This window comes from Petaurus breviceps, unplaced genomic scaffold (assembly GCF_028583685.1).
Source record: "Petaurus breviceps papuanus isolate PSGF00001 unplaced genomic scaffold, PetGlider_PUasm1.0 90977, whole genome shotgun sequence".
In the NCBI taxonomy this organism is placed as follows: domain Eukaryota; kingdom Metazoa; phylum Chordata; class Mammalia; order Diprotodontia; family Petauridae; genus Petaurus; species Petaurus breviceps.
The window spans coordinates 16,830,090-16,855,095 of NW_027187391.1; the positions used below are offsets into that span (position 1 = coordinate 16,830,090).

At 35.1% G+C, this 25,006-nt stretch overlaps 1 protein-coding gene across 3 annotated transcripts in view; it reads right to left on the reverse strand.

Annotated features, from left to right (window-relative positions):
- The window catches only part of L3MBTL3 (L3MBTL histone methyl-lysine binding protein 3), a 148,941-nt gene that overhangs the window by 22,611 nt on the left and 101,324 nt on the right, over nucleotides 1–25,006 (reverse strand). For all 3 annotated transcript variants that reach the window (XM_069077430.1, XM_069077431.1, XM_069077432.1), the window contains 3 exons: nucleotides 23,683–23,785; nucleotides 17,141–17,290; nucleotides 15,840–15,998 (listed from right to left, as the gene is read on the reverse strand). In XM_069077430.1, coding sequence (XP_068933531.1) covers nucleotides 15,840–15,998; nucleotides 17,141–17,290; nucleotides 23,683–23,785 — 412 coding nt within the window. The remainder of the gene's footprint in view (nucleotides 1–15,839; nucleotides 15,999–17,140; nucleotides 17,291–23,682; nucleotides 23,786–25,006) is intronic.

The following is a 25,006-nucleotide window of genomic DNA, read 5'->3' on the forward strand; positions in this document are numbered from 1 at the left end:
CTGAATTGTCCTTTTCTACCAAAACAATCCCCTTATGCATTTTTCTCCCATCATGATGACACTTAAGTTTATCCTTTTCAGTAGAAAATATAAGGAAGACCTAAGGGCTTTGCCAAAGTATCAACACAGTCCTACTTTAAATGGGGTAATAGCTGTTCAAAATCCAAATGGCAGGATAAATGCATAAATCTCTCCTAATGTTTTAGATAGCATCCAAGTACTCTATAGTAACTGAAACTTGTTTATAAGAACATTTTCGGGGAAAGGAAAAAAAAGAAGGAAGTGTCTCTAAAACTTTCTGCATGCTTATTCTAGTCCAAAACGGAAGCAAAATGATAGTTACTATTTTTAGTTATACTTCATGCTTTTCCATCACAGAATATTTACATTTTTATTCATATTTTAACTCAAGTTTATTTTAAATTATTTTGTGTTGTATCCTGAGACCATCTGGATAAAATGTTTGGTTTTAAATATGGAGACAGACAGATAGGCAGAATCTATCTCAATATGTATGTGTGTATGTATGTATGTATTGTGTGTATATATATATATTTACACATATATATGTGTATGCATATACATATATTTATTTACCTTTGAAACTTTAAAAGAACTATCATTTTATCAATAAAGATGGTAATCTCTCCATGCCTTCATATACTGTGCTTTTTTTTTTCAAGTTTTTCTAGAAAACCTTCATTGAGATTCTACCCTCAATACATTAAAGGTCTTTCTCTTAGCTTTTTGCTTTTTTAAATTAAAAACATAAGCGGAAATGCAGCATAGTATAATGGATGGATGGATGGTCTTGGGGTCAGAAAGACTTGGGTTCAAATCCTATTCTGACTCTTACTAAGTCTATGACCATGGGTTAATCAATTAACCTAGGAGTCTCTTAACACTCCCCCTCCCTAAACCCCTTAACAAATCTAAACAAGTAAATGTATATGAAAGTACTGTGTTAACTATAAATCACCATATATAAATTTTTATTGATTATATATACTTGCAATTATAAAAAAGATTTATAGTTGTAAAACACTTTCTAAAAACTGTCGCAATATATTTTTCTCTATACATTTTCTCATTCTCTATATTTTCTCAAAATATGGATAACCAGAGGGTTTTTTCCATATTTCATTGATAGGAGTCTATTCTAAATCAAAATCTAATATACTCAGGCTGATAGCACATTTGTTATTGTGAAGACCTGTACTTAAGAATGTGAAAGCACTTATATATTCACGGTGGCACTGACACTGACTTTGATTGTGTTAACAATGAAAACTACCATCTCTACCTTAGGAGAGAAGATGCTCCTATTTCCAATAAATAAAGAGCCCCAATTTCTACATGTACCCAGCATCAGTTTCCCTCTTGGAATTTCGGGCCTTTTAAATAACTTCTCCTCCAAAGGACCAATTTATTTTGACATTTCCTCAGCAGGAACTGTTACAGAATTTTAGCTAAATAAAACTCTTCTAACTACAGAATATTAGTTAGTATCTAATTAAAGCATACTGAAATCCAAACAAGGGATAAGAGGCTTTCTTTACTGAGTTATATTGCTTCACTGACCTATAATTCTCTTTTTCTTCTGTAATTATGCATCACTTTCTGGATGTCTCACTATCCTGTCCTAATTATGCATTTTGGTAAATATTAGTGAGGTAAACATTACAGCAGTAAATATAAGTGCTTTGTTTTTTTGCTACACAAAATGTAATTCTCTGGCCTCATTTATTGTTCACTTGAAAATAATACCCAGTGAGCTACATGGTCAGGTCATAAACTCTTATTACAAAGGAAAAAAAGAGGGAAGGGAATTTTGCTTGATAATTAGGAATGTATCAACAATCATAAGTTTATATATTTGGAGCATTAAGAGATCTTCAAAATCATCTAGTCAAAATCTCTCTTGGTTCTCTCATTTTTACACATGAAGAAGTGGAAGCCCAGAGAAGTTAAGTAATTTGTTCAAGGTTGCACAGATAGAAATGATGATTTGGCATGAAAATGAGACACTAATAAATACTTTGTATAACCTTAGTGTTTGAGTGACCTTAGTCCACCTAGTCCAAGCTCCCATTCTACAGAACATTCTTGAGAGGGCTTTCCAATCTCTACTCAAATATGTCTAGGGACATTTAGAGGAACTCAAGACATCAAAAGGGAACTTGTTCTATTACTAGACAGCTGTAACTAGTGGGATATTCTTAAACTGTGCCCAATTCTGCTGTTACAAATTCTAACCAACAACAGAGAAGTCTACATTCTTCTACACATAATTACACTTCAGATATTTAAGGGCAAGTATCATATCACCTCCCCCTCCCAAATCTCTTCTCCAGATAATCAGCTCCAATTCCATCACCTGTCCCTCATGTGACAAGGCTTCCATACTAGTGGTTTTTCTTTAAAGATGCTACAATTCAAATTGAACATATAATGCCATTTCCTGACCATCACAGGGTATAATGGGATTAATGCTAGTGACCTCCATTTAGACTGAGATGGATCCATTTATTGGCATTTTTTGTTATGTTTATTCAACTAAATACAAACACACTTAACTGTTCCCTCATCTAACCCACATCTTTCCCTCATATCCACCAGGATGTCAAGAAAGCCATGGTCAAGTACTGTGCTGTACTTGACCATGCTGTATCTATGGCATTCCTCTGATCTATCAAATTGTTCTGTTTTGGGCCCTCTTTTCTCTTTAGTTTTTCTCTTTATAACCTCATTGGCTGCCATTGATATAATTATCACTTCTCTGAAGATGACTTTTAACCTATAAAACCAACACTGAGCTATATATATGAGCAATTTCCTGACCTATAGTCCTGCATTATCAACTACCTATTAGACATCACAAGTCTGATATTCTGTAGGTATTTTAATCAACAGTTATTAAGCAACTACTTTATGCTATATACTGTATGCTTTATGCTATATAGGTATAAACATAACATGTCCAAAATGGAATTCATTATCTTTCCCCAAAACTTCCCAAGGTTGGCCATCTTAACTCTTCACTTTCTTCTCCTTTACGCCACAACAGCCATCAGTTGCCAGGTCTCACTGATTCTACCTGCAGAACATCTTGCCACACACACACAGCCACCACCACTCTAGATTTTCTATCTACGCTGGACTACCGCAAAAAGATTCTCAATTGGTCTACCTGCTTCAAAATGCCCATATTTTTTTTAAAGCAACTGGGGTTAAGTAAATTGCTCAAGGTACACGGCCAGTTATTTTTGTGTGAGTGCCGAGTATCTGAGGCTGGAATCAATCCCGGGTATCCCAACTCCGGGTCCGATGCTCTTACTCACTGCGCCACCTGGCCACCCCTCAAAATCCCCATTTCAAAGATGAAAACACTAAGGCTGAGAGAGTCAGAGTAGTGTAGTTAAAAGAACACCAGTTCCAGGATCAGGTTAACTCCTACTCATGGCAATTCCTACCTAAGTAGTTGCTTTTAAATCCCCTAGGCCTTACAGTCTTCTAGACTCTCTCCAATTCCAAACTTTTTCTCAATATTCACTGACAGTGATACTGTGAGCACATCTGCAAGTTCTTATACTACTGGCGGCCTGGAGTTTTAAACTAATTTAGAGTTCTCTCTATTCCCGCTGTTACCTTAGATTTCAACTTTCTCTTAACAAACTATATTCCATTTGAAGATGAAATTTCCCATGTTAGAAAAGGCAGAAGCAAATAGCAGTTTTGTTTTTTCTTATCTGTCAACATTATACTATTTGTTCCCAAGCAGTGGGAACTTGTCTTATTTTATATTCTAACTGTTTGAAATACACATTTATTATTATTAACAATAAAAAAACAACAAAACATAATAACATTAGCATCTCAAAGTTCTGCCCGGTTTCATTTCCCTGGAACAAGATACCATCTCCATGGTGTCTTCTGAGCTGCCCACCCCCTCCTTTCCAGCTCTCTTTTGTAGGCTGTCTTCTCCTATTAGATTGCAAGCTTCTTGAGGACACGGACTTTCTTTTTCTTACTTATATCCCCAGCGCTTAGTACACTGCATGGTCCATGGTAGGCACTTAACAAGAGTTTGTTGAATTTTAATTGAGTATTGAATTGCAATTATATCAACAACAATAATAACAGCCAGGACTTAGAGTGCTTTAAGGTCTTCGATTTTGTTTCTGAGTAGTTGCTTCAGCTGTATCTGACTCTTCATGGTTGCATTTGGGGTTTTCTTGGCAAAGATAATGGAGTGGTTTGCCATTTCCTCCTCTAGTCCATTTTATAGATGAGGAAACTGAAGCCAACAGTTAAGTGACTTGCCCAGGGTTACAAAGCTAGTAGTATCTGAGGCCAGATTTGAACTCAGGAAGATGAGTCTTCCTGATTCCAAGTGCTATTATTACCACCGTTTTATAAATGAGGAAACTTAACAAGAGGTTCTTAATAAGACAGTTCTTTACCCGTATTTTTATTATACTTCGCATGTTTAAGAAGCTTCAACTGAAGTTTTTAATATTCCTAGTGCTACAATAGGTGCTGATCAACTGGGGAATGGCTGAATTGTGGCATATTAATATAACAGAGACAGCTAAATGGTACAGTGAATAAAGTACAGGCATAGAGTCAGAAAGACTCATCTTCCAAAGTTCATATCCAGCCTCAGACACAAGCTATGTGACCCTGGGCAAGTCACTTAACCCTGCTGGCTTCAGTTTCCCCATCTGTAAAATTAGCTAGAGAATGAAATAGTCAGCCACTCCAATATCTTTGCCCAGAAAACCCCAAATGAGGTCATGAAGAGTCCGACACAACTAAAAAAAAATTGCACAATAAAATGTAATTGTGAATACACCATAAGAAACAATAAATATGAAGAATTCAGAGATACAAGTAACTAGCATCGAAGAGATGCATTGTGAAGAAAGAACAAACAGCAATCTACACCCATTTTGGGTTACTACAGTAACTGAAATAATAATGAAACCCTGTGAAGCACTGTGAAGGACAATCTCAGGCCTGGAGAACTGATGATGAAGCACAACTCCCTCCTCTCAGAATTGTGTCTTCTATGAAAGCAGCGGGCAGGACTAGATTGCCTGTGAAGTCCCTTCCAGCTCTGGAACGTTGACCCTATGACTACAAATGAGGAATGGACTATATTCTGTAATATGTCCATAAACTGGCTTTGCTTAGATATTGGTGTCACTGTCACAGCGACAAGGAAGGATTCCATAGAGGAAGTGAGCTATAGGGTAATAATTGTGGAATAAAGGCAAAAGGCTGAAAGAAAAAAAGAAAATAAGATTTTGGATCAAAGCCCCCTCACACACACACCCTCAAAATTCCTTCTGTTTGGGGATGACATTGATCCATCTGAGAGACTTTGTTTTATGTTTATCCTTGGCTATGTGCCCTTCTATGTACCTTTGGCATGTACCTTTTAAAAATAGTAGTCTTTAAAATAGAAAAATAGTCTTCAAAAAATAGTAGTCTCTTAAAAAATAGTATCCTTTTTTAAAAAATTACTTTTTTCAGATGTCTCCCTATTTTCTCCCTCAAGATTATTATTTTTTTGGCTATATTGTCCTCTATTTTAATTTCTGAAGTCCTTTCATCCTTCCTGGGCCATTCTCTCTTTTCAAAACCCAACTAGCAGGTGCCAGAAAGTGTCACCAAGATGGATAGGTGACTAAGTTCAGAGGCATCTAAGCTCAAAAGAAAATAATGGTGTGTTGAAGCTGCAGACGCAGCCCCTGGACTCAGGGGCATGTCACTCTAACCGCTAGCACTTCCTTTCATATCTCAGGTACAAAAGGTTAACCCAGTAGTTGTTTTCTTAAATTTTATTTTGGCTGGGGATGTGGTTGAAAATTATCTTTCCCTTCTCTGCCACAACAACTTGGTTTGGATTTGTTGAAGCCACTTTAGAACTGAAACACAGCCAAATGAGTAATTAACAGAAAGGCTTATTGCCTGTGAATGAAAGATAGAATAAAAGTACTAGTCTGGGGAACAGGGGGTTACAAGGAATCCTTGCTCTATGAGCAACTGGGTTATTTTTATTCTTAAATCCCTGCACTTTAGTACAAAAGTAATTTATAGGGAAGAAATGGAAGAAAGGGATAGGAAGGCAGTAGGAATTGTGACCAATGAGGTTTGAATTTTATTTCCATGGTTACCATTCAAAGAATATTTTAAAAATGAACTTCCTTTAACATTAAGTATGAGAACAATTTATTGCTAAATGTTTATGGTTTTAAAACCATTAGGATCACAAGATAGCAGAATTTCAGAGCTAGAAGGGATCTACCTTAGAGATCATCAAATTATGAAAAATGTTCACTACTGTGTCATCTGGTCAAAGATTGCTTTATGATATTGACAATTACAAAATTATTAACTTTACTTATTAATACCTACTTTTCTAGTGAGTGAAGTGTAAAATATGTGAAATGTTAACTATTTTGATACGATATCAACATACCAAGCAGAATCTTCAGGGTGCACTAATAATTAGCCCTGTGAACTAATTAGAAAAACATACAAGAAATGAGATTTAGGTCATGGATATATCTTTTATAAGAAGGCCAGCGCACTGAGAACAAAACACTTGTGTTAGAGAGACAGATGTTATTGCTTTTCTAGTATTTAAAAGCATCCCTTGAATATGAAATTAATGATGTTCAAAGAAATAAAATAAGATCTCTGCTCCAATATTGTTCCAACAACTTTACAGACATATAACAATAATCTAGGCCTTTTTCCTCTTCACTTTGAATGGTTGCCTTGGTATCACAGCAGGTGGCACCAGAGCTGGGAGTATTTTAACTCAAATTGAGATTATAGTTGCTACACACAAAATGTACCAAGTCAGAATTTTAATAGATGAAATATTTAAGGATTTTACACATGATGGTCTGATAAACAGAAATCAGGATGTGGTTCAAAAGTACCAAATTAATTCCTATTTGCTATATAGACAATTCTTTCAGCAAACCTCTTAGAGTGACTTTATATGGCCAAGGATAAGATGATGCCCTTAAAATTAAAATGTCCTTCAATTAATGTCAATTGAGCTCTAAAGTTCATAGATTTAGAGCCTGAAGAGACTTTAGGAGTTTTATAGTCAAACTACTTTATTTTACAGATGAGGAAACAGAGATTCAGTAAGGAAAAAGGACTTTCTGAAATAGGAGGTGTCAGAATCATCCAAAAGTAACCATAAAAATTGCTAAAATTTCTTTAAAGTTTTCAAAGTGGAAGTGACTTGCCCCAAGTTATAAACGTGCTAACTGGTAGAGCTGGTATTTCTGTTCAAGTCCTCTCACATCAAATTCAGCCTTCTTCCCACTATTAGTTTTAAGCAAGCACTTACATATATACCTATAATTATATAACATTTATTTAATTTTTGTGCATTTCAACAAAGTGAGGCTTAAATTTTACTATGTAGAAGGTCCTTCAAAAAAGACCATTATGGTACCCAATGTAGAATGAAAACAACTGAGTTCCTAAAGAGCACAAACCATAGACAGACTGGTTTTTGAGTACTGTCCCAGTGGCAGACTGTCTGCTAAATGAGGGACATCTTAACTAAATGTGGAGACTGCTTATCACCAGAAGGCTGGCCTCTAGCTGATCAGTTTTTTGGCTCTGATAACCTATGAAATAATAAAATGACAAATGGTGTGTGGCCCTTGTAATTCTGCAGTCATAATGGTAGGAAAATAGAAGATATTAAGGGTAACAGGCTTCATAAAAATTCATTTTCATAAAAATTAATTTAACTGTTAGTCTTCTAATTATGAAAGATTTCTCCAGTAATAAATACCGGATACTGGAGGAATAAAATCATGAGAATACTAACATCTTCACTAAAAATGAAATAAGATATATTTTTCAGCTAAATGGAAAAAACAGCTCATAGAAAAATTCTGTTAAATTTAATGAATGCTTTTAAGAAATCCACATGTAACACTAGTTTATAGTTTTATATTACAGTCTTTTCTTGTTCTTTACAGTTTGGTATAGTGGGTAGTGTTAGAACTGAAGTCAGGAAGACTTGAATTAAAATTCAGACTTGGAAAGTTACTAACTGTCTGACCCTGTAGAAATCACTTAAACCCTGTCTGTCTCAGTTTCCTCATCTACAAAATGGGGATAATAGCATCTACTTCAAAGGGTTATTGTGAGAATTAAAAGAGATAACATATATAAAGTAATTCACAAACCTTGAATCATACTAAAAATATCAGTAATCATAATTATTATAATTAAAATAGTTCTTTTTGTTTATGATTAAGTTGAAATTTTAAAATGAAAATTTAATGTAAAAAGAAGCACTCTAAGATTTCCTCAAAAAGACAAATAATCAAGTAATTAGCGCAGCTTATTATTTTTTTTACATAAAAAGAAATGTCATTTCATCTGACACTTGTCATGGAGATTTGTAACACTCATGGGAAGCACAAGCAAAAATGACCACGGAGGAAATTTGTGCTCCAACTATCATGGACAATACCCAGCTCAAGGCCCAAAAGGAGTAGGGATCGGATCCCTAAATGGGAGAGCCTCCCGAGACTCCTGCTGGTTGGTGACAGCATATTTAGAACAGGCCAGAGTTTCCTTAAGGAAGTCTACCTCCACTCAAAAGAGATGAATACCTACTTCTCAGAGTGGGAATCACAAGGTAGGGGTATAAGTTCTGGCTCTGCCATAGTCACCTTGAAAAGGTTTACAGAAGTCACTACTTATCTGAACCTTGGACTCCTTACCTGTCAAATGGGTGGGGGGATGGATAAGACAGGTCAGTTCAGCTGAAACAAAAACTAAGTAAACCAGGGAACAGTGCAGAATAAGGTTGAAAATCTAAGCTGGAATCAGCCTGTGGATAGATAGTCTTAAATGCTTGGACAAAGCATCTGTTCATCATTTGGAAAACAACAGGGAGACCCTGAAGGTTTCTGAGTAGCAAAGTACTATGGAGTGATGCACTGGGAAGATGAGTCAGGGAATACGAAAATATAGACAGTAGGTAGATTAATATTTAGTCAACTATTACAATAGTCCAAGAGGGAAGAAATAAGAATTGGAAGAGGATGCTTGTGTCGGGAATGAAGACACTGGTTATGTCTGTGACTAGCAGAATGGACAAGATTTAAAATTGATATCTGATGGACAGGTAACTTCTAAGTGTGGATTTTAATTCAGGTTTTCTTGACTTAAGGTCTAACATTACCCACTATACCAAGCTGCAAAAAAGAATAATAAAAGACTGTATAAAAATTGAAAAACCATTCTATATGGTGTCAGTCTGCTGAGCACTGACATAGCAGCACAGTAATAACTGACAAATATAGTTGGTTAACGAGATAAATGAAAGGCTATGGAGTAGCCAGGGGGATTTTACTTCCTATCCCAGACCCACCCGCAGGGCAAATCTGAGTGGGCTCTGACTGGACTCCATCCTTCTGGCCCTAGGATTGGCCTTTTCTATGAAGCCCCAGATCACACAGGTGGCACATAATTACATAACTGATGGGGTTTAATTCTTGCTAAATATATCAGTTGATCTTCTAGGTCAGGTTATCAACAGCCCTCAAGAGAACGTCATATTTTTTAAATTAAATTTCATTTTATTTCCATAAAGATCTGTCTTCTCTCCCTCCTCTCACCTCCACTGTGAAGGCAAACAAACAAACATAAAACCCCAAAAAACCCCAAACCCTCCATTTCAAAATTGTATAGTCAAGCCAAACAAATTCCTGAATTGGCCATGTCTAAAAAAACAGTTAAGTCTCAATCAGTAGCCTTAGCCCACTACTCCTCTACCTGCAGAAGGACAGCAAGTTTTACCTTGACTCATTATAACTGTGTTTGGCCATCGTGCTGATCAGAGTTCCTAAGACTTTCAAAATCATATGCCTTTACAGTATTGTTGCTGTTTAAGTTCTTCTCATTTCATTCTGCACCACTTCATACAAGTCTTCCCAGGTTTTTCTGAAACTACTTCCTCATCATTTCTTAAAGAACAATAGTATTTCATCACATTCATATACCACAACTTATTCATGCATTCCCCACCTCGTGGATACTCCCCCTCTGTTTCCAATTCTTTGCCACCACAAAAAGAGTTGCTATAAATATTGTGGTGCATATATGTCCTGTTCTTTTTTCTTCAATATATTTAGAATATAGATGTAATGGTAATGTTGAATCAAAGGGAACACACAGCTTAACATAGGCTGATATTTTTTGAAGGTAGTTGTGTAACTACACTTTTTGTTTTGTTCTGTTTTCAAATTACTTGTAGAAACATGAATTAGTTGCCAATTAGTTCTCATTTTTCTTTTTACTATCATTATTAATTTTTGCTTTTTTTGGGGGGGAGGGCAGGGCAATTGGCGTTAAGTGACTTGCCCAAGGTCACACAGCTAATAAGTGTTAAGTGTCTGAGGCTGTATTTGAACTCAGGTCCTCCTGACTCCAGGGTTGGTGCTCTATTCACAGCACCACCTAGCTGCCCCCAAGTTTTCATTTTTCTATCAAGTATTCTAGATACTTTAATGAATTAAATTGCTGACGATATCTAAATTTCTTAAGATTTAACTGCTTTTTAATTAAGTAGAAAGCTTTAATAATCCTCATATTACGAAATTTTTTCTACTGGTTAATGCTCTTCAACAGAAAACTCAATCTCAAAAGGTGTTTGATATTATTAGAGCTTGGCTATGTTTGGAAGAAAGAGAAAGGTAGAATTTAGCACCAAGTTTTGAGTCTGGTAAAGTCAAAACTAAAATCAATTGTAGGTACATAATAGCAATGCCCCTTTTTACTAAAGTCTCTAGAGAATGAAGAGCTGGATAAAGTTAACAGGAAATTGAGGGGGGGGGGCTGGAAAACTATTGTGAGACACTGGCCCTGTAGTCAGGAGGACCTGAGTTCAAATCTGGCCTCAGACACTTACTAGCTGTGTGACCCTGGGCAAGTTATTTAATCCCAATTGCCTCCCCCCCCAAAAAAACCTATGATGAGAGAGGGAAACAGAATCACATAGTACCTCTTCCACCTGAAACAGAGCCAGAGGTCTTCCATGAGGAAGGGAGGATGATGCTATATTGGAAATGCTCCTCTCTTTGGCCTGCTATGTGACTTTAAGAAAATCATTGTACCTCTTTCAGTCTTCAATTTTCTCATCTGTAAAATGAAGATAATATGTGCCATACCTTCCTCCAATAAAGATCAAATAAAATAACATGAAAATAATACTATGAAAATTATAAAGTGCTATGTGAATATACAGTATTAGTATATTACCCCAATAGAATATGTAGGTTCTTCCTCCCCGTAAAAGAGCCTATAAGGAAATTAAATAATTGGAGGAGATATCTTTATCTTTTTCTTAGGGATTATATATTTTTGTGATATAAATCCAATACCTGAATGAATAAACATAGGAAGTATTCCCACCAAAAAGAGAACAGGGCCAGGGAGGGGGAAAAGGAAGCTAAAGGAAGAAGCTGGCCCTGCCTCCACCCATGGAAGCAGTGTTACCTTGCATAGGACAATAGAAAAATAGTCAGGAGAAGGAACAACCATCATCAATTAATTAATTCATCACTTAATTAAAAAGTTATTAAATCCTGTGAAATTTGAAGATCAGCAATGTAATTCATTAAAGTATCTAGAATGCTTGACAGAAAAACGGGAATTGGCAAATAATTCATGTTTCTACCAGTAATTTGAAAAAAAAAAGTCTTCAAAAATATGAGGTTGTAGTAATGCTACATACTCTTTTGCAAAGCATAACCACTAATACAACTGTATTCAAAATTTATCAAAGAAAGAGGAATAGGATACTTATGTACAAAAATATTTATAGCAGCTTGTGTCCTGCCTGAATTCCTAGATAATGATAAAGGCAAAGGGAGGTGAATAGCCTAGTATACACATAATTTAAGTCTACCAGTTAAATGGCTATTCTGTATTATCCTTCACAAGAGACACATTGTAACATATTTACAATTAACATTATATAGTGCCCTTTTAGGTCTTAGGGTTGCATTGATTCACTGGTGTCCAATTTAGAGACAGTGATAAAAAAGTTATGAGCAGTATATTGCCTTACAGTAAGGACATATTCATTCAAATTAATTGACTCACATGGAGAAACCCAAGGTTAAGGAGAACAATTGTTCTCCTTAGAAAGTTAGGAAATGGCCCAGAGGTCTGTAGATGATAGAAATAAAGATATAACCAAATGGCAAGAATTGGTTGCATGGACTAAGGCAATGTTTTGTCTAGCAAACAGTGAAGAGCAATTAATTCAATTCAAATATTTACTAAGTATATAATACATGCAAAGCACTATGGTAGGAGAAGGAGTCTGGTAGATGATCAAGCTAACAGATTTTTTTCCTTAGAGCCTCGGAAATAGCTAAGTGGTATAATATATAGAGTATATAGTATATAGGACCTGAAGTTAGGAAGACCCATGTGTAAATTCAGTCTCAGACACTTAACCAGCTGTGTGACCCTGAGCAAGTGACTTAACCTCTGTCTGCTTAAGTTTCCTCAACTGCAAAATGAGTATAATAACATCACTTACCTTCTAGGGTTGTTGTGAGGATTAAGTTACATAATAATTGCAAAGCACTTATTAGTACAGTGTTACAAAGTGGGCATGACATAAATTCTAGCTATCAGTATTACAATATTAAATCAAAAACAACAAAATAGGTTTTTGAAGAACATATCTGCCAGTACTTTTACAGTTATCTATTCTCAACAATCGTATTTATAATCTACTAACTGTAAATCTAAGGTACAATGTGAAGTTGTAATAGCACTTAGGAAGATAAAATCAGTATCTTTGTCTTTGTACATACAGAAGAAATCTAAGCTTGGGGCAATATAATATTAAAAGCTCGTTTTAAATGATATTAAAAGAGGGGTTTAAATGACATTTCCAAAAGGGAGAATTTCTAAAAGAATAAAAAATTACATAAAATCTTTTAAAGGATAGTCAAGAATACATTAACAAATAATAACCTCTATAACATCTGTATAAAAAGCTTTATGAGAACTAATAGAATCTTGTCTCATTTTTATTTGTAAATGAGAGGCCTCAAGGTTGTATTTTGTTATAAAGATGTCAAATGTGTAAATAAAATCAATAAGCATAACAGAAGCTTACATTTGCTATGCTCCACCAACAGATAAAAACTATATTATTATATGTACTCTAATTAGACTCAAGTGCTACAAATGTATACTTATCTGGATAGAGGATTGAGATTGGGTTGGACTGTATCAGGGAAATTGCTCAATGGTAGAAATTGGTTAATCATTATGCATTTATTAAGTGCCTACTACATGCCAGGCACTATGCTAAGTACTAGGGATACAAAGTAGTCTAATGGGGAGACAATATAAAAAGAAAACACCTATGGACAAACAAGAAATATGTAGAATAAACTGGAGATAATCAATAGAAGGAAGGCAATAGCATCAGTTCTTTAATATCAGCACTTTCTTAGTGTGTCCATCTTGGCAATCAATAGTTGTTATGGAAATTAATAAGGAAAGCAGGAACAGGTAGAAATCTCCAGTTAAGAGAAAGCTAGAGTACAAGACCCAGCTTCATACAGCTAGACATTCCAAATGGTAAAGTGATAACGCCCAAATTACCAAAAGAGCAAGGAAAATGCTGCTATCATATCTGGTAGATCCTCTTGAGAGTATTTTTTGGAAACACATGACAAATATTCCACAGGACGGGAGGAAGTATAATCTACATAGGTGGCTGGAATCCTCACATATATAAAGGAAGCTACAGAGGAAACTGGTGACATTTAATTTTAGTAACAAAACCTCACAAAAGATATAATGGAACTGTGGATAATCCAGAGGGACAAATTGAAAGGATTAAGATTCTTGAATGTGGTAAGACAAAGGCTGAGAATCATATGGCTGTAGTCTACAAAATTATTATCTGTTGAATTTAAATTACAAACAGTATGTATAAAGAGAAGACATACATTGATTATTTATCAAATCCCCCTACACTAGAAAAAGAGTTTATTCCCTGAAGAAAAATGTTTGTTGTTTACTGTTCAGTTGTTTCAGTCATGTCCAACTCTTTGTGAACCAATCTGGATCCCTGGCAAAGATACCAGAGTATGTTTCACATCAATTCAAGAAAATATTATTTTATAAAATAAGCAATAAGCTTATGTAATTTTCTCAAGAGTTGATACAAGAAGAAATTATAAACTGATTCACAAGCTATTTAGATAAAGAGAAGATAGACAACAAGCATTTATTAAGTGCTTATTAAGAGATATCCATAGAAGCAAGACAAGAATATTTGGAGGTCACTTAACCTTTTAAGTTAATAAAAAGGAAATTAACCATGTCCTTTCACAACAGAACCTTGTGTAGCTCTGTCAGAGGCAGGATACTGGGATGGACAGAACACAGTTCTGGAAAAAGAATTCTGAATCTAGCTACTTTCAATTGCTACCTACCAAATAAATGCAAACTCCTCCACCTAGCTTTCAAAGGTCCTCCCTAATCTGGTCACCTCATTTCACTCTACCTTCACACCCAACCCATGTTCTATGTTCCAGACAAACAAGATGACTCCAGTGTCTGTGTACATTCCACACTTTCCTACCTCTACACTTCTGCTTATTATATTCCCTGTGTCTGTTAATCTTCCTGCTCCCAATTTCTGCCTATTGAAATACTACAGATCTTCAAGACCTACCTCAAGTGACACTTTAAGCATGGAGCCCTCCTTGACTCTACACCACCTACTCAGTCAGAAATTTTTTTTTCCTCTTGCATCCATCACAGTACTTTTTTAGTACATGTTATATGTTTTTCCTGCCCTAATCTGTATTATATTCTTTTATGTATGTGCTGTGCTCCTCTACTAGACTGTAAGTTCTATTAGGGAAAGGGTCATATCTTATCTTTGCATCTGACCCAACAATAAGAACACTGTTATGCATATAATAGGCAATGAATATGTGTGTATAAAATTTAATTGAGCTAATGTGAATTATCTCTTCTAAGAATGCAAACAAGTGTAAGGGAGGTAGATATACTGGAGCTTCTCTTGGAAGGTCTATTTGGGGTCCATGCTTTGAAACCTTTTGGATAAGATTTCCTAATAGTCAAGTCCTTTTGGTACTTCAGTAAATAAATTTCTTTGTATAGGGACCAAAATGGACCTGCCATTTACTATAATGTTACTTAGGGACTTTTGAATCATATTATGTAGAAGGAATATCTAGTGAAGAAATTCAGTATTATTAGCCCAGATGTTACCTGAATTTCAGCTTCATAAAAATGTATTTGAAATCTTGAACTCCATAAAAAAAATCTTTACTCTCCCACCCTTACCCCAACCTTCCTCACAAAGTCAAACCCAAAACCTATTCTGGTTTAGACTCTAAAACTTTTTTAAAGTAATTTCCAAAAATCTGGCCCATTATAAAAGCAACATTATAGTGAGATTCATTATAGTGAGTTTGATTTGTCATAAATATGAATGTATCCTAAGTACATAAATACACTCAAATACTCGTAGTATGGATAAAATGATACGAGGAATTAACAACATAATTTCTAACATATTTACAAAAAAAATCTGACAAGTACACGTAGAAGTTCCTCTATTTTTATGATTTCACAAATACCACATACATAAGATCTATTTGAGAAATCTTAGATTCTTTAAATGATAGGCATGATTTACATATGCTGCCAAAAGTAAAAGAATTATGCTCATTCCCAACTATTTTTAAAGTGATTGAGAAGAAAATTACCTAGATGACTTCTTTTCATTATCATCACACAACAGCGGCTTCTTGTAAGGAGGCTTTCCTTCCATATCTTCCTGTATATTTTTCTCTGGCACAGATTTCCCAGATGATCGATTCTGAATCAATGATTTGGAGTCAGTGTGCTCAGGACTAGGGCATTTTCTGGAAAAATGGAAAGACTTTTGAAATCCAAACCCTAAGTCTTCTTAATTTAAATGTTTGAAGGTTAAAGACTCATCAATGTAGCTAATTAGCTAACACCTGAAATTGTATGCTGCTGGACTTTTTTCCTGATCTGAAGGGCAAAATGTTTTTCCAATGAGAATGAAGCCATTTATAAACACTACTTACGCCAAAAAAAATGTTATAGAGAATTCTGAGTAATATTTTACGGATAAATAAATTTTAGCAATAACACTTCATGAAGATGTTAAATTTTATAACAGCCTGGAGGTTATAAAATATAAATATTTCACCATAAGAAAACCTCTGCACTAGTCCAGGTTTTAAACATTTTAAAAAAAAATACTTCCAAAAATATTCACATCTAGAATTACTTTTCTACCAAATCCACTTTTATTTATCTTAGCCCTTCCAACTAATAAAGGCTTTGGCTACCTTTTTCAAAGACATTCCTCAGTAGCCTCTTACTCTTATATGGTTAAAAAAAATCTCTCTTTCCTTCATACTAATTCTTGAAATGAATCCAACTGATCAAGCTCCTAGGGCAACAAATGGTTCCACAGTTACAAGGAATACCAAAAAGTCATTGTCCATACAACTGTAGTTGATCTGCTCAATTTATCCAGGGCCATTTTATTGATGCCCAGGTAGGAAAAATGCTATTTTCAGATTTTTGTCATCTAGTACATCAATACATGGTGATGAGAGATGGAACCAAAAAGGAGAAAAAGCAAAAGATTTGAAATTTGGAAACCTATAGTCAAGTCCCAGAATGGCTTCTTTCTACCTGTTAAAACTCTTAGCAAATTATGTTATCCTTGAACCATAGTTTTCTTAACTATTTAATAGATGGTTAGACTCAAGGATCTCTAAGTTTCCTTCTCTGATTCATTATTTCAATCCTGACTTAGTTATGCTGATATGGACAAAACCCAAAGTTTTTCTTAAGAAGGTTAATCACTAATCAAATAAATTATTTTATATTCTCATTTTTAACTGTGTAATTATTTTAAACTTAAGCAATATTGTGGGTAATGCATTTGGAAACATAAAACAGCATTTAATAACAGCCTTGTACTAATTACCATTATCATTATTATTATTATAATTATTTTAATTACTTGATTTCAGGAGATGAGGAGCGTTCATTTATTTCTGTCTTTTTATTCCTTGTTAATGATGGGCTAGCTGGAGACATCTCACCACTTAAACGATCTGGAAGGATACGGTCTTTGTTCAAATTGATTTCTGAATAAGGACAATTGATAGCACTGAAAGATGAAAAGAACAGAAGGACCATTTTTATTAAAATACTTTTCTCAGTTAAAGGGAATAGCTTCAAAGATCACAAAAATTCAATAAATACACTGAAAGACTACAACAAGGATTAAAAAAATACATAGTATGAAGCATGTTATATTTAAAATATTATGACATTTATTGAATTAGAAAAGCTCTATTTGCTCTAGATTCTGAGAAGTATGTTGATGTGGGTGTTTCTGGCTTCATGGATGTATGTAATGTCTATGGATAACCCCAAGAGCTACACCTTCAAGAAAAGTGAGAAGGAGCGGAGAGCAGGCAGAATTTCTGCAATTACCTCCTCCTCTACCACTCCCCCCAGCCAAGAGTCATCAAAATTCCAAATATTCTTCCAGGGCTGCTAATGACTGTGCAGACTCTCCAGAACTATTTTTCTATCTTGTAAAGTGCCAACAGCTTGCCACAGCAGATAGAACCATCAAGTCACAGACACACAGATTTCTTCCTGAAAAGGGGCCTTACTCAGGGAATTGTTCTTTGCAGAAGGTGAGGAGTATCAAAAGATCTTATGAAACCTCATCCACAGCACTAGCAACCTTAATCATTAAGCTAGTCAAGATTATCTATAGAGTTTCCAGATGCCAATCAGGAAGAAGCACTGTTATGGAGTTGATCAAGGTGGAAAGCCCACCATCTCCAAAATGCTGCCACGACTGAAAGTTTGAAAAGAAAAGTGGGCCCCTGAGGTCAGGAGCCAAGATGACTGAGTATAGGCAGCATCTCAGATGAATTCTCCCAACCTTCCCTTCCAAGCAATTTTAAAATAACACCTCAAACTGAATTTTGGAGTGGCAGAACCAACAGAAGGTTGGGATAAGATATTTTTTCCAGCCCAAGATAACTCAGGAGTTTGTCAGGGAAAGGTCTATGACACCAGGGGTGAAAGACATGCTGAAGCAGCACCTGCAGCAGACTTGGAGGTGACTGTGACAACAGCAGAAACAGCAGCTTTGGGAGTTCTCAGTCCAGACGCAGTAAAGTGGTTAGACAACTGGTCAGAAATAGATTACAGGCGACCCTCTGCTGGTACTGGTTGCATGACCTGTTGTACTGCCTATACATACTTATGGGTCACAGTTCCAAGGCAAAGTAGAGCACTAGTGTTTGTGGCTATAGCAGGGCAGGGGCCCTGGTCACAATTCCATAGTACACAGGAATAACTAAATTGTAGTATTAATTGTGAATGATTTATCTATTCTCAGAAATACAATGAATAAAGACAATTCTGAGGGTTTAATGAAAAATGTTAACCACTTTCAGAGAAAGAACTGATGGAATCTGAATGAAGATTGAAGCATAATTTTTTCACCTTCATTTTTTTAAAATTTCTTTTGTAACATGGCTAATATGAAAATATGCTTTGCATAATTTCACATGTATAACTGAGATCACATTTCTTGCTTTCTCAATGGGTAGAGGAGGGGTGGGAAGGAGGGAGAGAATTTAGAACTCAAAAATTTTTAAAAAATGAATGTTAAAAATAAATAACAAATTTAAAACACACAAACAAAAAAAAAGAAGGCCCCAAGAGCAGACTCTGTGGTCCTCTAGCCTGAAAGCTTTCCTTTGTGTCAATCTGATGAACTCCATGTGAAGGTTTGTTATGCTTTGATCTCTACCACAATCTTATCAGTCTGTTGATTCATTGGGCTTGCTGACATTGTTGATATACTATCCCTGTACCTTCCATAAACTCACAATAGTATTAAAAACTCAAAAATTATTAATACTATGTACCATGTTTTGGAGAACAATACAAATTACATTCAAGAAAAATAATTTCTATTACAAACCCAAAACTCCCGGGTCCCTGAAATCATTTCTTTGGTTCTGCTATCTAGGTCAATGGCAATTATAAGTAATAATCAAAAATATATTATACTATCATATATTACTGCTATCTAGGTCAATGACAGTTAAATGTAATAACCAAATATACATATACTGACACATGTTGAAGAAACAAGACCAAAACTTCTACAAGACCAAGAACTATTTCTTATACTTCATATTATTTGCACTAAACAGTGTAACCTTGGAAAAGATGTGGTCAATAGTCAAGCATTTATTTAGCACCTACTATGAGCCAGGTACTACACTAGGTGCTAGGTATATAAAAAGGTACAAAAGAATCTCTGCCTTCAAGGAAATCACAATCTAAATGGTGAGACAACAAGGAAACCAATTACATACAAGATAAACAGGAACTAATTAAAAGGAAGCCCAGCAGATTTAAAAAGGGTTGGGAAAGTGAATTTTCACAGGGGTTGAGGAATGGGAGGGGGGGAAAGATGAGCAGGTGAGGGAAGACATAAGAGAAAGAAGGAGACTGAGGATACGTTTTGCAAAAAATAGAAAACAGAAGGAAGATCAGAAAGAATCGGGGACAAGCAGAGCAACTTTGAAAGTTCCACGATAAATTTATTACATTCTTTAAAAAAAAAAGTAAGCTCTGCATAACAAAAGATTTGCAGTTTCATGCATGCCTTTCTTCTGTTCTACTATGTGTATGAAAATACTAATTTTATTTCATTTCTAAGTTTAGTTTAAAAAATTAAATGATTAAAAAAAAACTCTGATCATTACAATGAGCAATCACAATTGCAGAAAGAACATGTTATCCCCTTTCTGACAGAGAGTCAAAAGATTCGAGGTACAATGTAGTAACATTTTCGCTGTGGAAACAGTCAATTTGGGAACTTGTTTTTCTTGATGGAATATTTGTTTTAAGAGTTTTGGTTTTGTTTCTCAATTCGGAAATTGGAGGAGAGACAGGGAGTGACAGGAATTGGGTTGCCACAAAGAAGAAAACAAGATAAAAAAGAGTCACTGAAGCATTTTTTTAAAGCACAGAAAGGAACAGAAGGAAGTGCAGACAGAATCACAGACAAACACAGTAGATCTGAAAGTTACATGCTGAATTTATTATACACTTAAAAGGAAAAGTAGGATGTACAGAATAGGGATTAGCAGTTTCATGTAAAATTCTCTTCTGTTCTATTTTATACAGAGAAGAGTCTATTTTATTTTGTGTTTGTTAAGTTCATAGTTCTTGTTTTTAAAAGAAATAGATTAGTCAAGAGGAATAGCTAACATGAACTAACATTCTGACTAATGTTGAAGAATTAATGTTGGATTATGATGTCAAAGATTAAATTAAAGGTTCAGTTTTAGACCTGATAAGTTAGAAATGACAGTGAGACAAGCAAGTCAGTCAACAAACATTTTTATTTGCCAGGAGATGTGCTAAGCTCTGGGGAAACACCAAAAGTAAAAAAAAAAAGTTCCTGATCTCAAGAAGGTCTCAGGCTCCTGAGAGAGATAAGATACACACAACTATGTACATCTAAGATATATACAGAATAAACTGGAGATAACCCTCAGAGGCAAGGCATTAGCATTGAGGGGGATCGAGCAAGGCCTCCTGTTGAAGGTGGGATTCTAGCTGGGGCTTAAAAGAAGCCAGGAGGGAGAGATGAGGAGGGAGAACATTCCAGGCATGTGGGAAAAATGGTGAAAGTCTTGTTTGAGGGAGTAGAAGTTTCTATCTGAAAGGCAAAACAATTAGAATTCAGATAAAATATATGAGATGGAGATTTTTGTTTGTGGGTTTTATGTACACAAGTGATAGATAAAGTCGTGTGACCTCCAAGGAAAAGACACTTAAGAGTTAAATTGGTTAGAGAGAAAATAGAAGACAGCATTTGGAAATTGTCTTAATTCAGGCAATAGAAGAAATAGTAAAGAAGAAGGAGGAGCTATCAGAGAGGTGGAAGATTAATAAGGACAGTCAGGCAAAAAGCAGCAAATAATTAAATGCTTACTCTGTTATAGTCAGCACTTACCACCTGTGCTAAAGCACTAAGGATACAAAGGAAGGTAAAAACAGTCCCTGACCTAAAGAAGTTAGGTCACTTTCTAATAGAAGAGACAACAGGTACATAACCAAGTACACAGAGGAAGGATAACCTCATGCCAACGGAGGAGAGTGCCAAGAATAAAAAAGTGGCTGATAGTATCAAATGTTTCAAAGAGATCAAGGAGTATGAGGATTGGAAAAAAGACATTGGTATTTGGCAAAGAGGAGACTATTGATTACATTTAAGGGAGAAGTTCAGGAAAGAGATGGAAGCATAAGTTTAAAGTATAAAGACTTCAGAAACAGAGGGATGGATGGTGAGGAAGCAGAAGCTACAACATATAAATTAAATTTCAGTAAATTTGCAAACAAAAAGAAATTCTGACTGAACAAGCCTAATCTCCAATCTGATCCTTCAGTGGAATCAGATGTTTGTAACATTCTATCATCTAGCTGGAGCAAAGGGAACTGTTCTCTTCCAAGTAACCTGCTAGTTCAAAAGACAACTCTTGGCTCAGATTTTCACAAAACTGATTTTATTCTCATTGGAGAATTTCCTTAACCATTTATTGAGACATTATTATAATACCTATTTTATTCATTGCATTTTAAATTCAACAAAAATTGTTCCCAAGTTACTTTCCTATAACACAGTAATTTTTCAAAAAAGTCAAAAGCAAATTCTTACAAAATGAACATAGCAAATGCCATTCATAGCACAGCAGTCATTACAAAAATCTACCAAAGTATTTTCCTTCCAAAAATGAGTATCTAGCCCTCATAAGCAGCTTTAAAAATAGAGTTGATGCTACTGGAATAGGATCACTCAGAAGAGTCAGGATACTTCCTACTCCAGAGACCTCTTCCTTATCAGGGGCATTCAAACCTGGTGAATCGACAGTAAATAGAAAATTCAACTTCCCAAATGATAACTCTTCCTCTGAAATAAAGCAATTTTTAGTAAGGCCATTAAAGATAACAATCTGCTGAACAGAAGAATATAATTGATTCCTTTCTAAATGAAGTTATGAAGTCTAGTTCTACTTATCTTATTCTATGAAATAAATTATCTGAGTAGACAGCACTCCATACAATTTAAAAATCACATTTTCTAGTGGTAGATCAGCATGATTAATGAAGTATTTGTGTCCACTGGATTTCCCTAAAGTAGACAGATTACTACATTTACTATCCAGCACCTAATAACTTGCAGAATACTATATTGTCTTTGCAATCTAAACCATACTAACCATTCTTTGAAAGTGATGACTTCATCATTTACTTATTTACATGATTATAACTACTACCACATAAAATAGTCCTGGCATACAGTCTTTTATTTTCAAATATGTATTTTCAACAAAGTTATAGTTATCTGATGACCTCAATATCAGTTGCCAACTGGCCAATTAAAAGGATTTTAAAACTTTCCATTGAAAATTTGAATCCTAATTTCAGGCTCTTCCCTCCTTATCAGTCAGTCAACACATTAAAAACACTTATGTGCCAGCAACACTCCATGTAATTTTTTCCAAAAATGTGTAGAGGTATAAAAAGGCTTTCCTTCTTAAATCAAGGTTGAAGAGATGACAGAATGAAGAAAACTGTAGCTTGATGAGGATAATTATACCAATTTTGTACCATCTGTTAATTCATGAGGAAGAAGGTTGTACAATCTTAAGATTTTCAGAATGACCCGGTTTCTTCAATCTGTACACATTAGATAAAGGAGAAACCTTATTTTTTTTTCTCAGCATCATTCAGAAATTTCTTTGTATGGAGCAAATTAATTAATGAAATAAGATACTTCCTCCTAATGAGCAAATAAAGTTAAAACTTTTAAGATTAAAAACCTAAACATGATTAGCTTTCCCCTTTAGGACCCCTAGATAAACTAAAAAACATTTCTAGCATGTCATTAACATTTCATACTTTATAGCATCTAATGTACAGAATCACTTTAATTATGAAAATCATATTTCGGTTCCACATATATAATATAGGAAAGAAAAATCAATACAAATATGTATTTCTGAATATTATTTTTACTGTTTACTTTAGCAAGCCTTACAAGTTCACAGAAATTTCAACTCACATTACTGAAATATTCAGGTCACTAGGGGCATACACAAGAAAATTTCTTGGCAATACCTACCCTTATCACTACAGGTGGTCAAAGACCAAAATGATTGTTCTCTAAATAAAACTCTCTCAAATGCAGGAATACTGCCAATAAAAAGCCAAATAGCCAAGCTGAATCTATTCTTGGTAACAAGTTAACTTACTGTAAATGTATTTTCCCCCTACAACTCTATAGCTACCCTTTAATTTTTTATGCTCACCATGGTAACCGCATTTAGTATGGATCTGATTGTAAAACCTGCTTGTCACTTCTTTTAACACAGATAAATTACCTTATACACATGGGGGAAGCACTATTTTACAAAACAATGTATGATAAGGGACAAGGAACATATCTACCTATGGTAGCCTGGATGTCTAGCTCTCTTTATGTGGCCAATTCCTTTGCACCCCGCAGTTGGGCACCCTCCTTGCTCAGAGGCTTCCACCAATTCCAGAGGACCTATGAAAGTAAAGTAAGGAATAAAGTTATTCAACTGATCACAGAGCTAAAGAAAGAGTGAGAACAGAGGTCAGAGTAAAGAAATAAATTACCTAAAATCCATCTTCAGCTGATACTTTGCCTTACATTTGCAGATACTAATGAAATTGTTCAGTTTTTAAAGATGCTTGAAACAGTCTGTTCTTTTATCCAACTCAAGGATGCCTCAAGTAAGCCTGTTCTAACATTCCTACTGAACCTTTATTCATATATACTATCAATCAATAAACTAATCAAGAACCATTTATCTAGTGATAATGATGTGTCAAGTACTCTGCCAAGCTCCAAGATGCAAAGAAAATGCAAAAACAGTCCCTGAGATCAAAGAGCTTATATAGGCTAAAGGGAGACAAAGCATATAAACACTGGCATATGCAAGGTCAATACAGAAAGTGGAAGATGGTTTTAATTTTGACTTAGTCCTTGTCCAGATAATCAACAAATTCCGGTTGAATTTAGTATCGATGAGTTCCTATAACAAGTGTTTTATTCTATACTTTTACATCAAAGCAGCATTTCAGTCTGCCCAGATTTAGTAGGTCAATCTCTCTCCCCTCTCTTTCCCTCTCTCCTTCCCTTTCTCTTCTTTTCTCTGCCCCACCATTTTCCTTTCCCTCTAGCTATCTCTCTAGGGAGTGGGGGAGAGAGGAGAAGGATATAAGGCAGTACTTGACCAATGATTTCATTGGTATTAGCAATTCTTTACACCATGGTAGACAAGCACCAACTTCCCAAAAGTCTTAGAGAGTAGCCTGAGGCACTGAAAGATTCATAGTCTTGTCCAGAACCACTTAGCCAATGTGTATCAGAAGCTGTATTTGAAGTCAGGTCCTTCTGACTCATGAGGCCACCCCTCCTGTCTTTTTTCTGTTTAGATTAAATTAATTTAGTTAGTATTTTTAGGAACTATGAAAATCTAGTCACATACTCCAATTCAACTTTTTAATTACTTCGAAAACTTCCAGTTACACTAATCCAAGAGGAAGCATGGCACTGTGAATAGAGAATTAGTCTCAATATGGGGAGGGCCTGGGTTCAAACTTCACTTTTGATACATTCTTGCTATGTGACCCTGGGAGGTTTACTTAAACTCTTAAGTGTCCTAGAAAATTCTCTACAATTATAAACTGCAGATTATATATATATATATATATATATATATATATATATATATATATATAT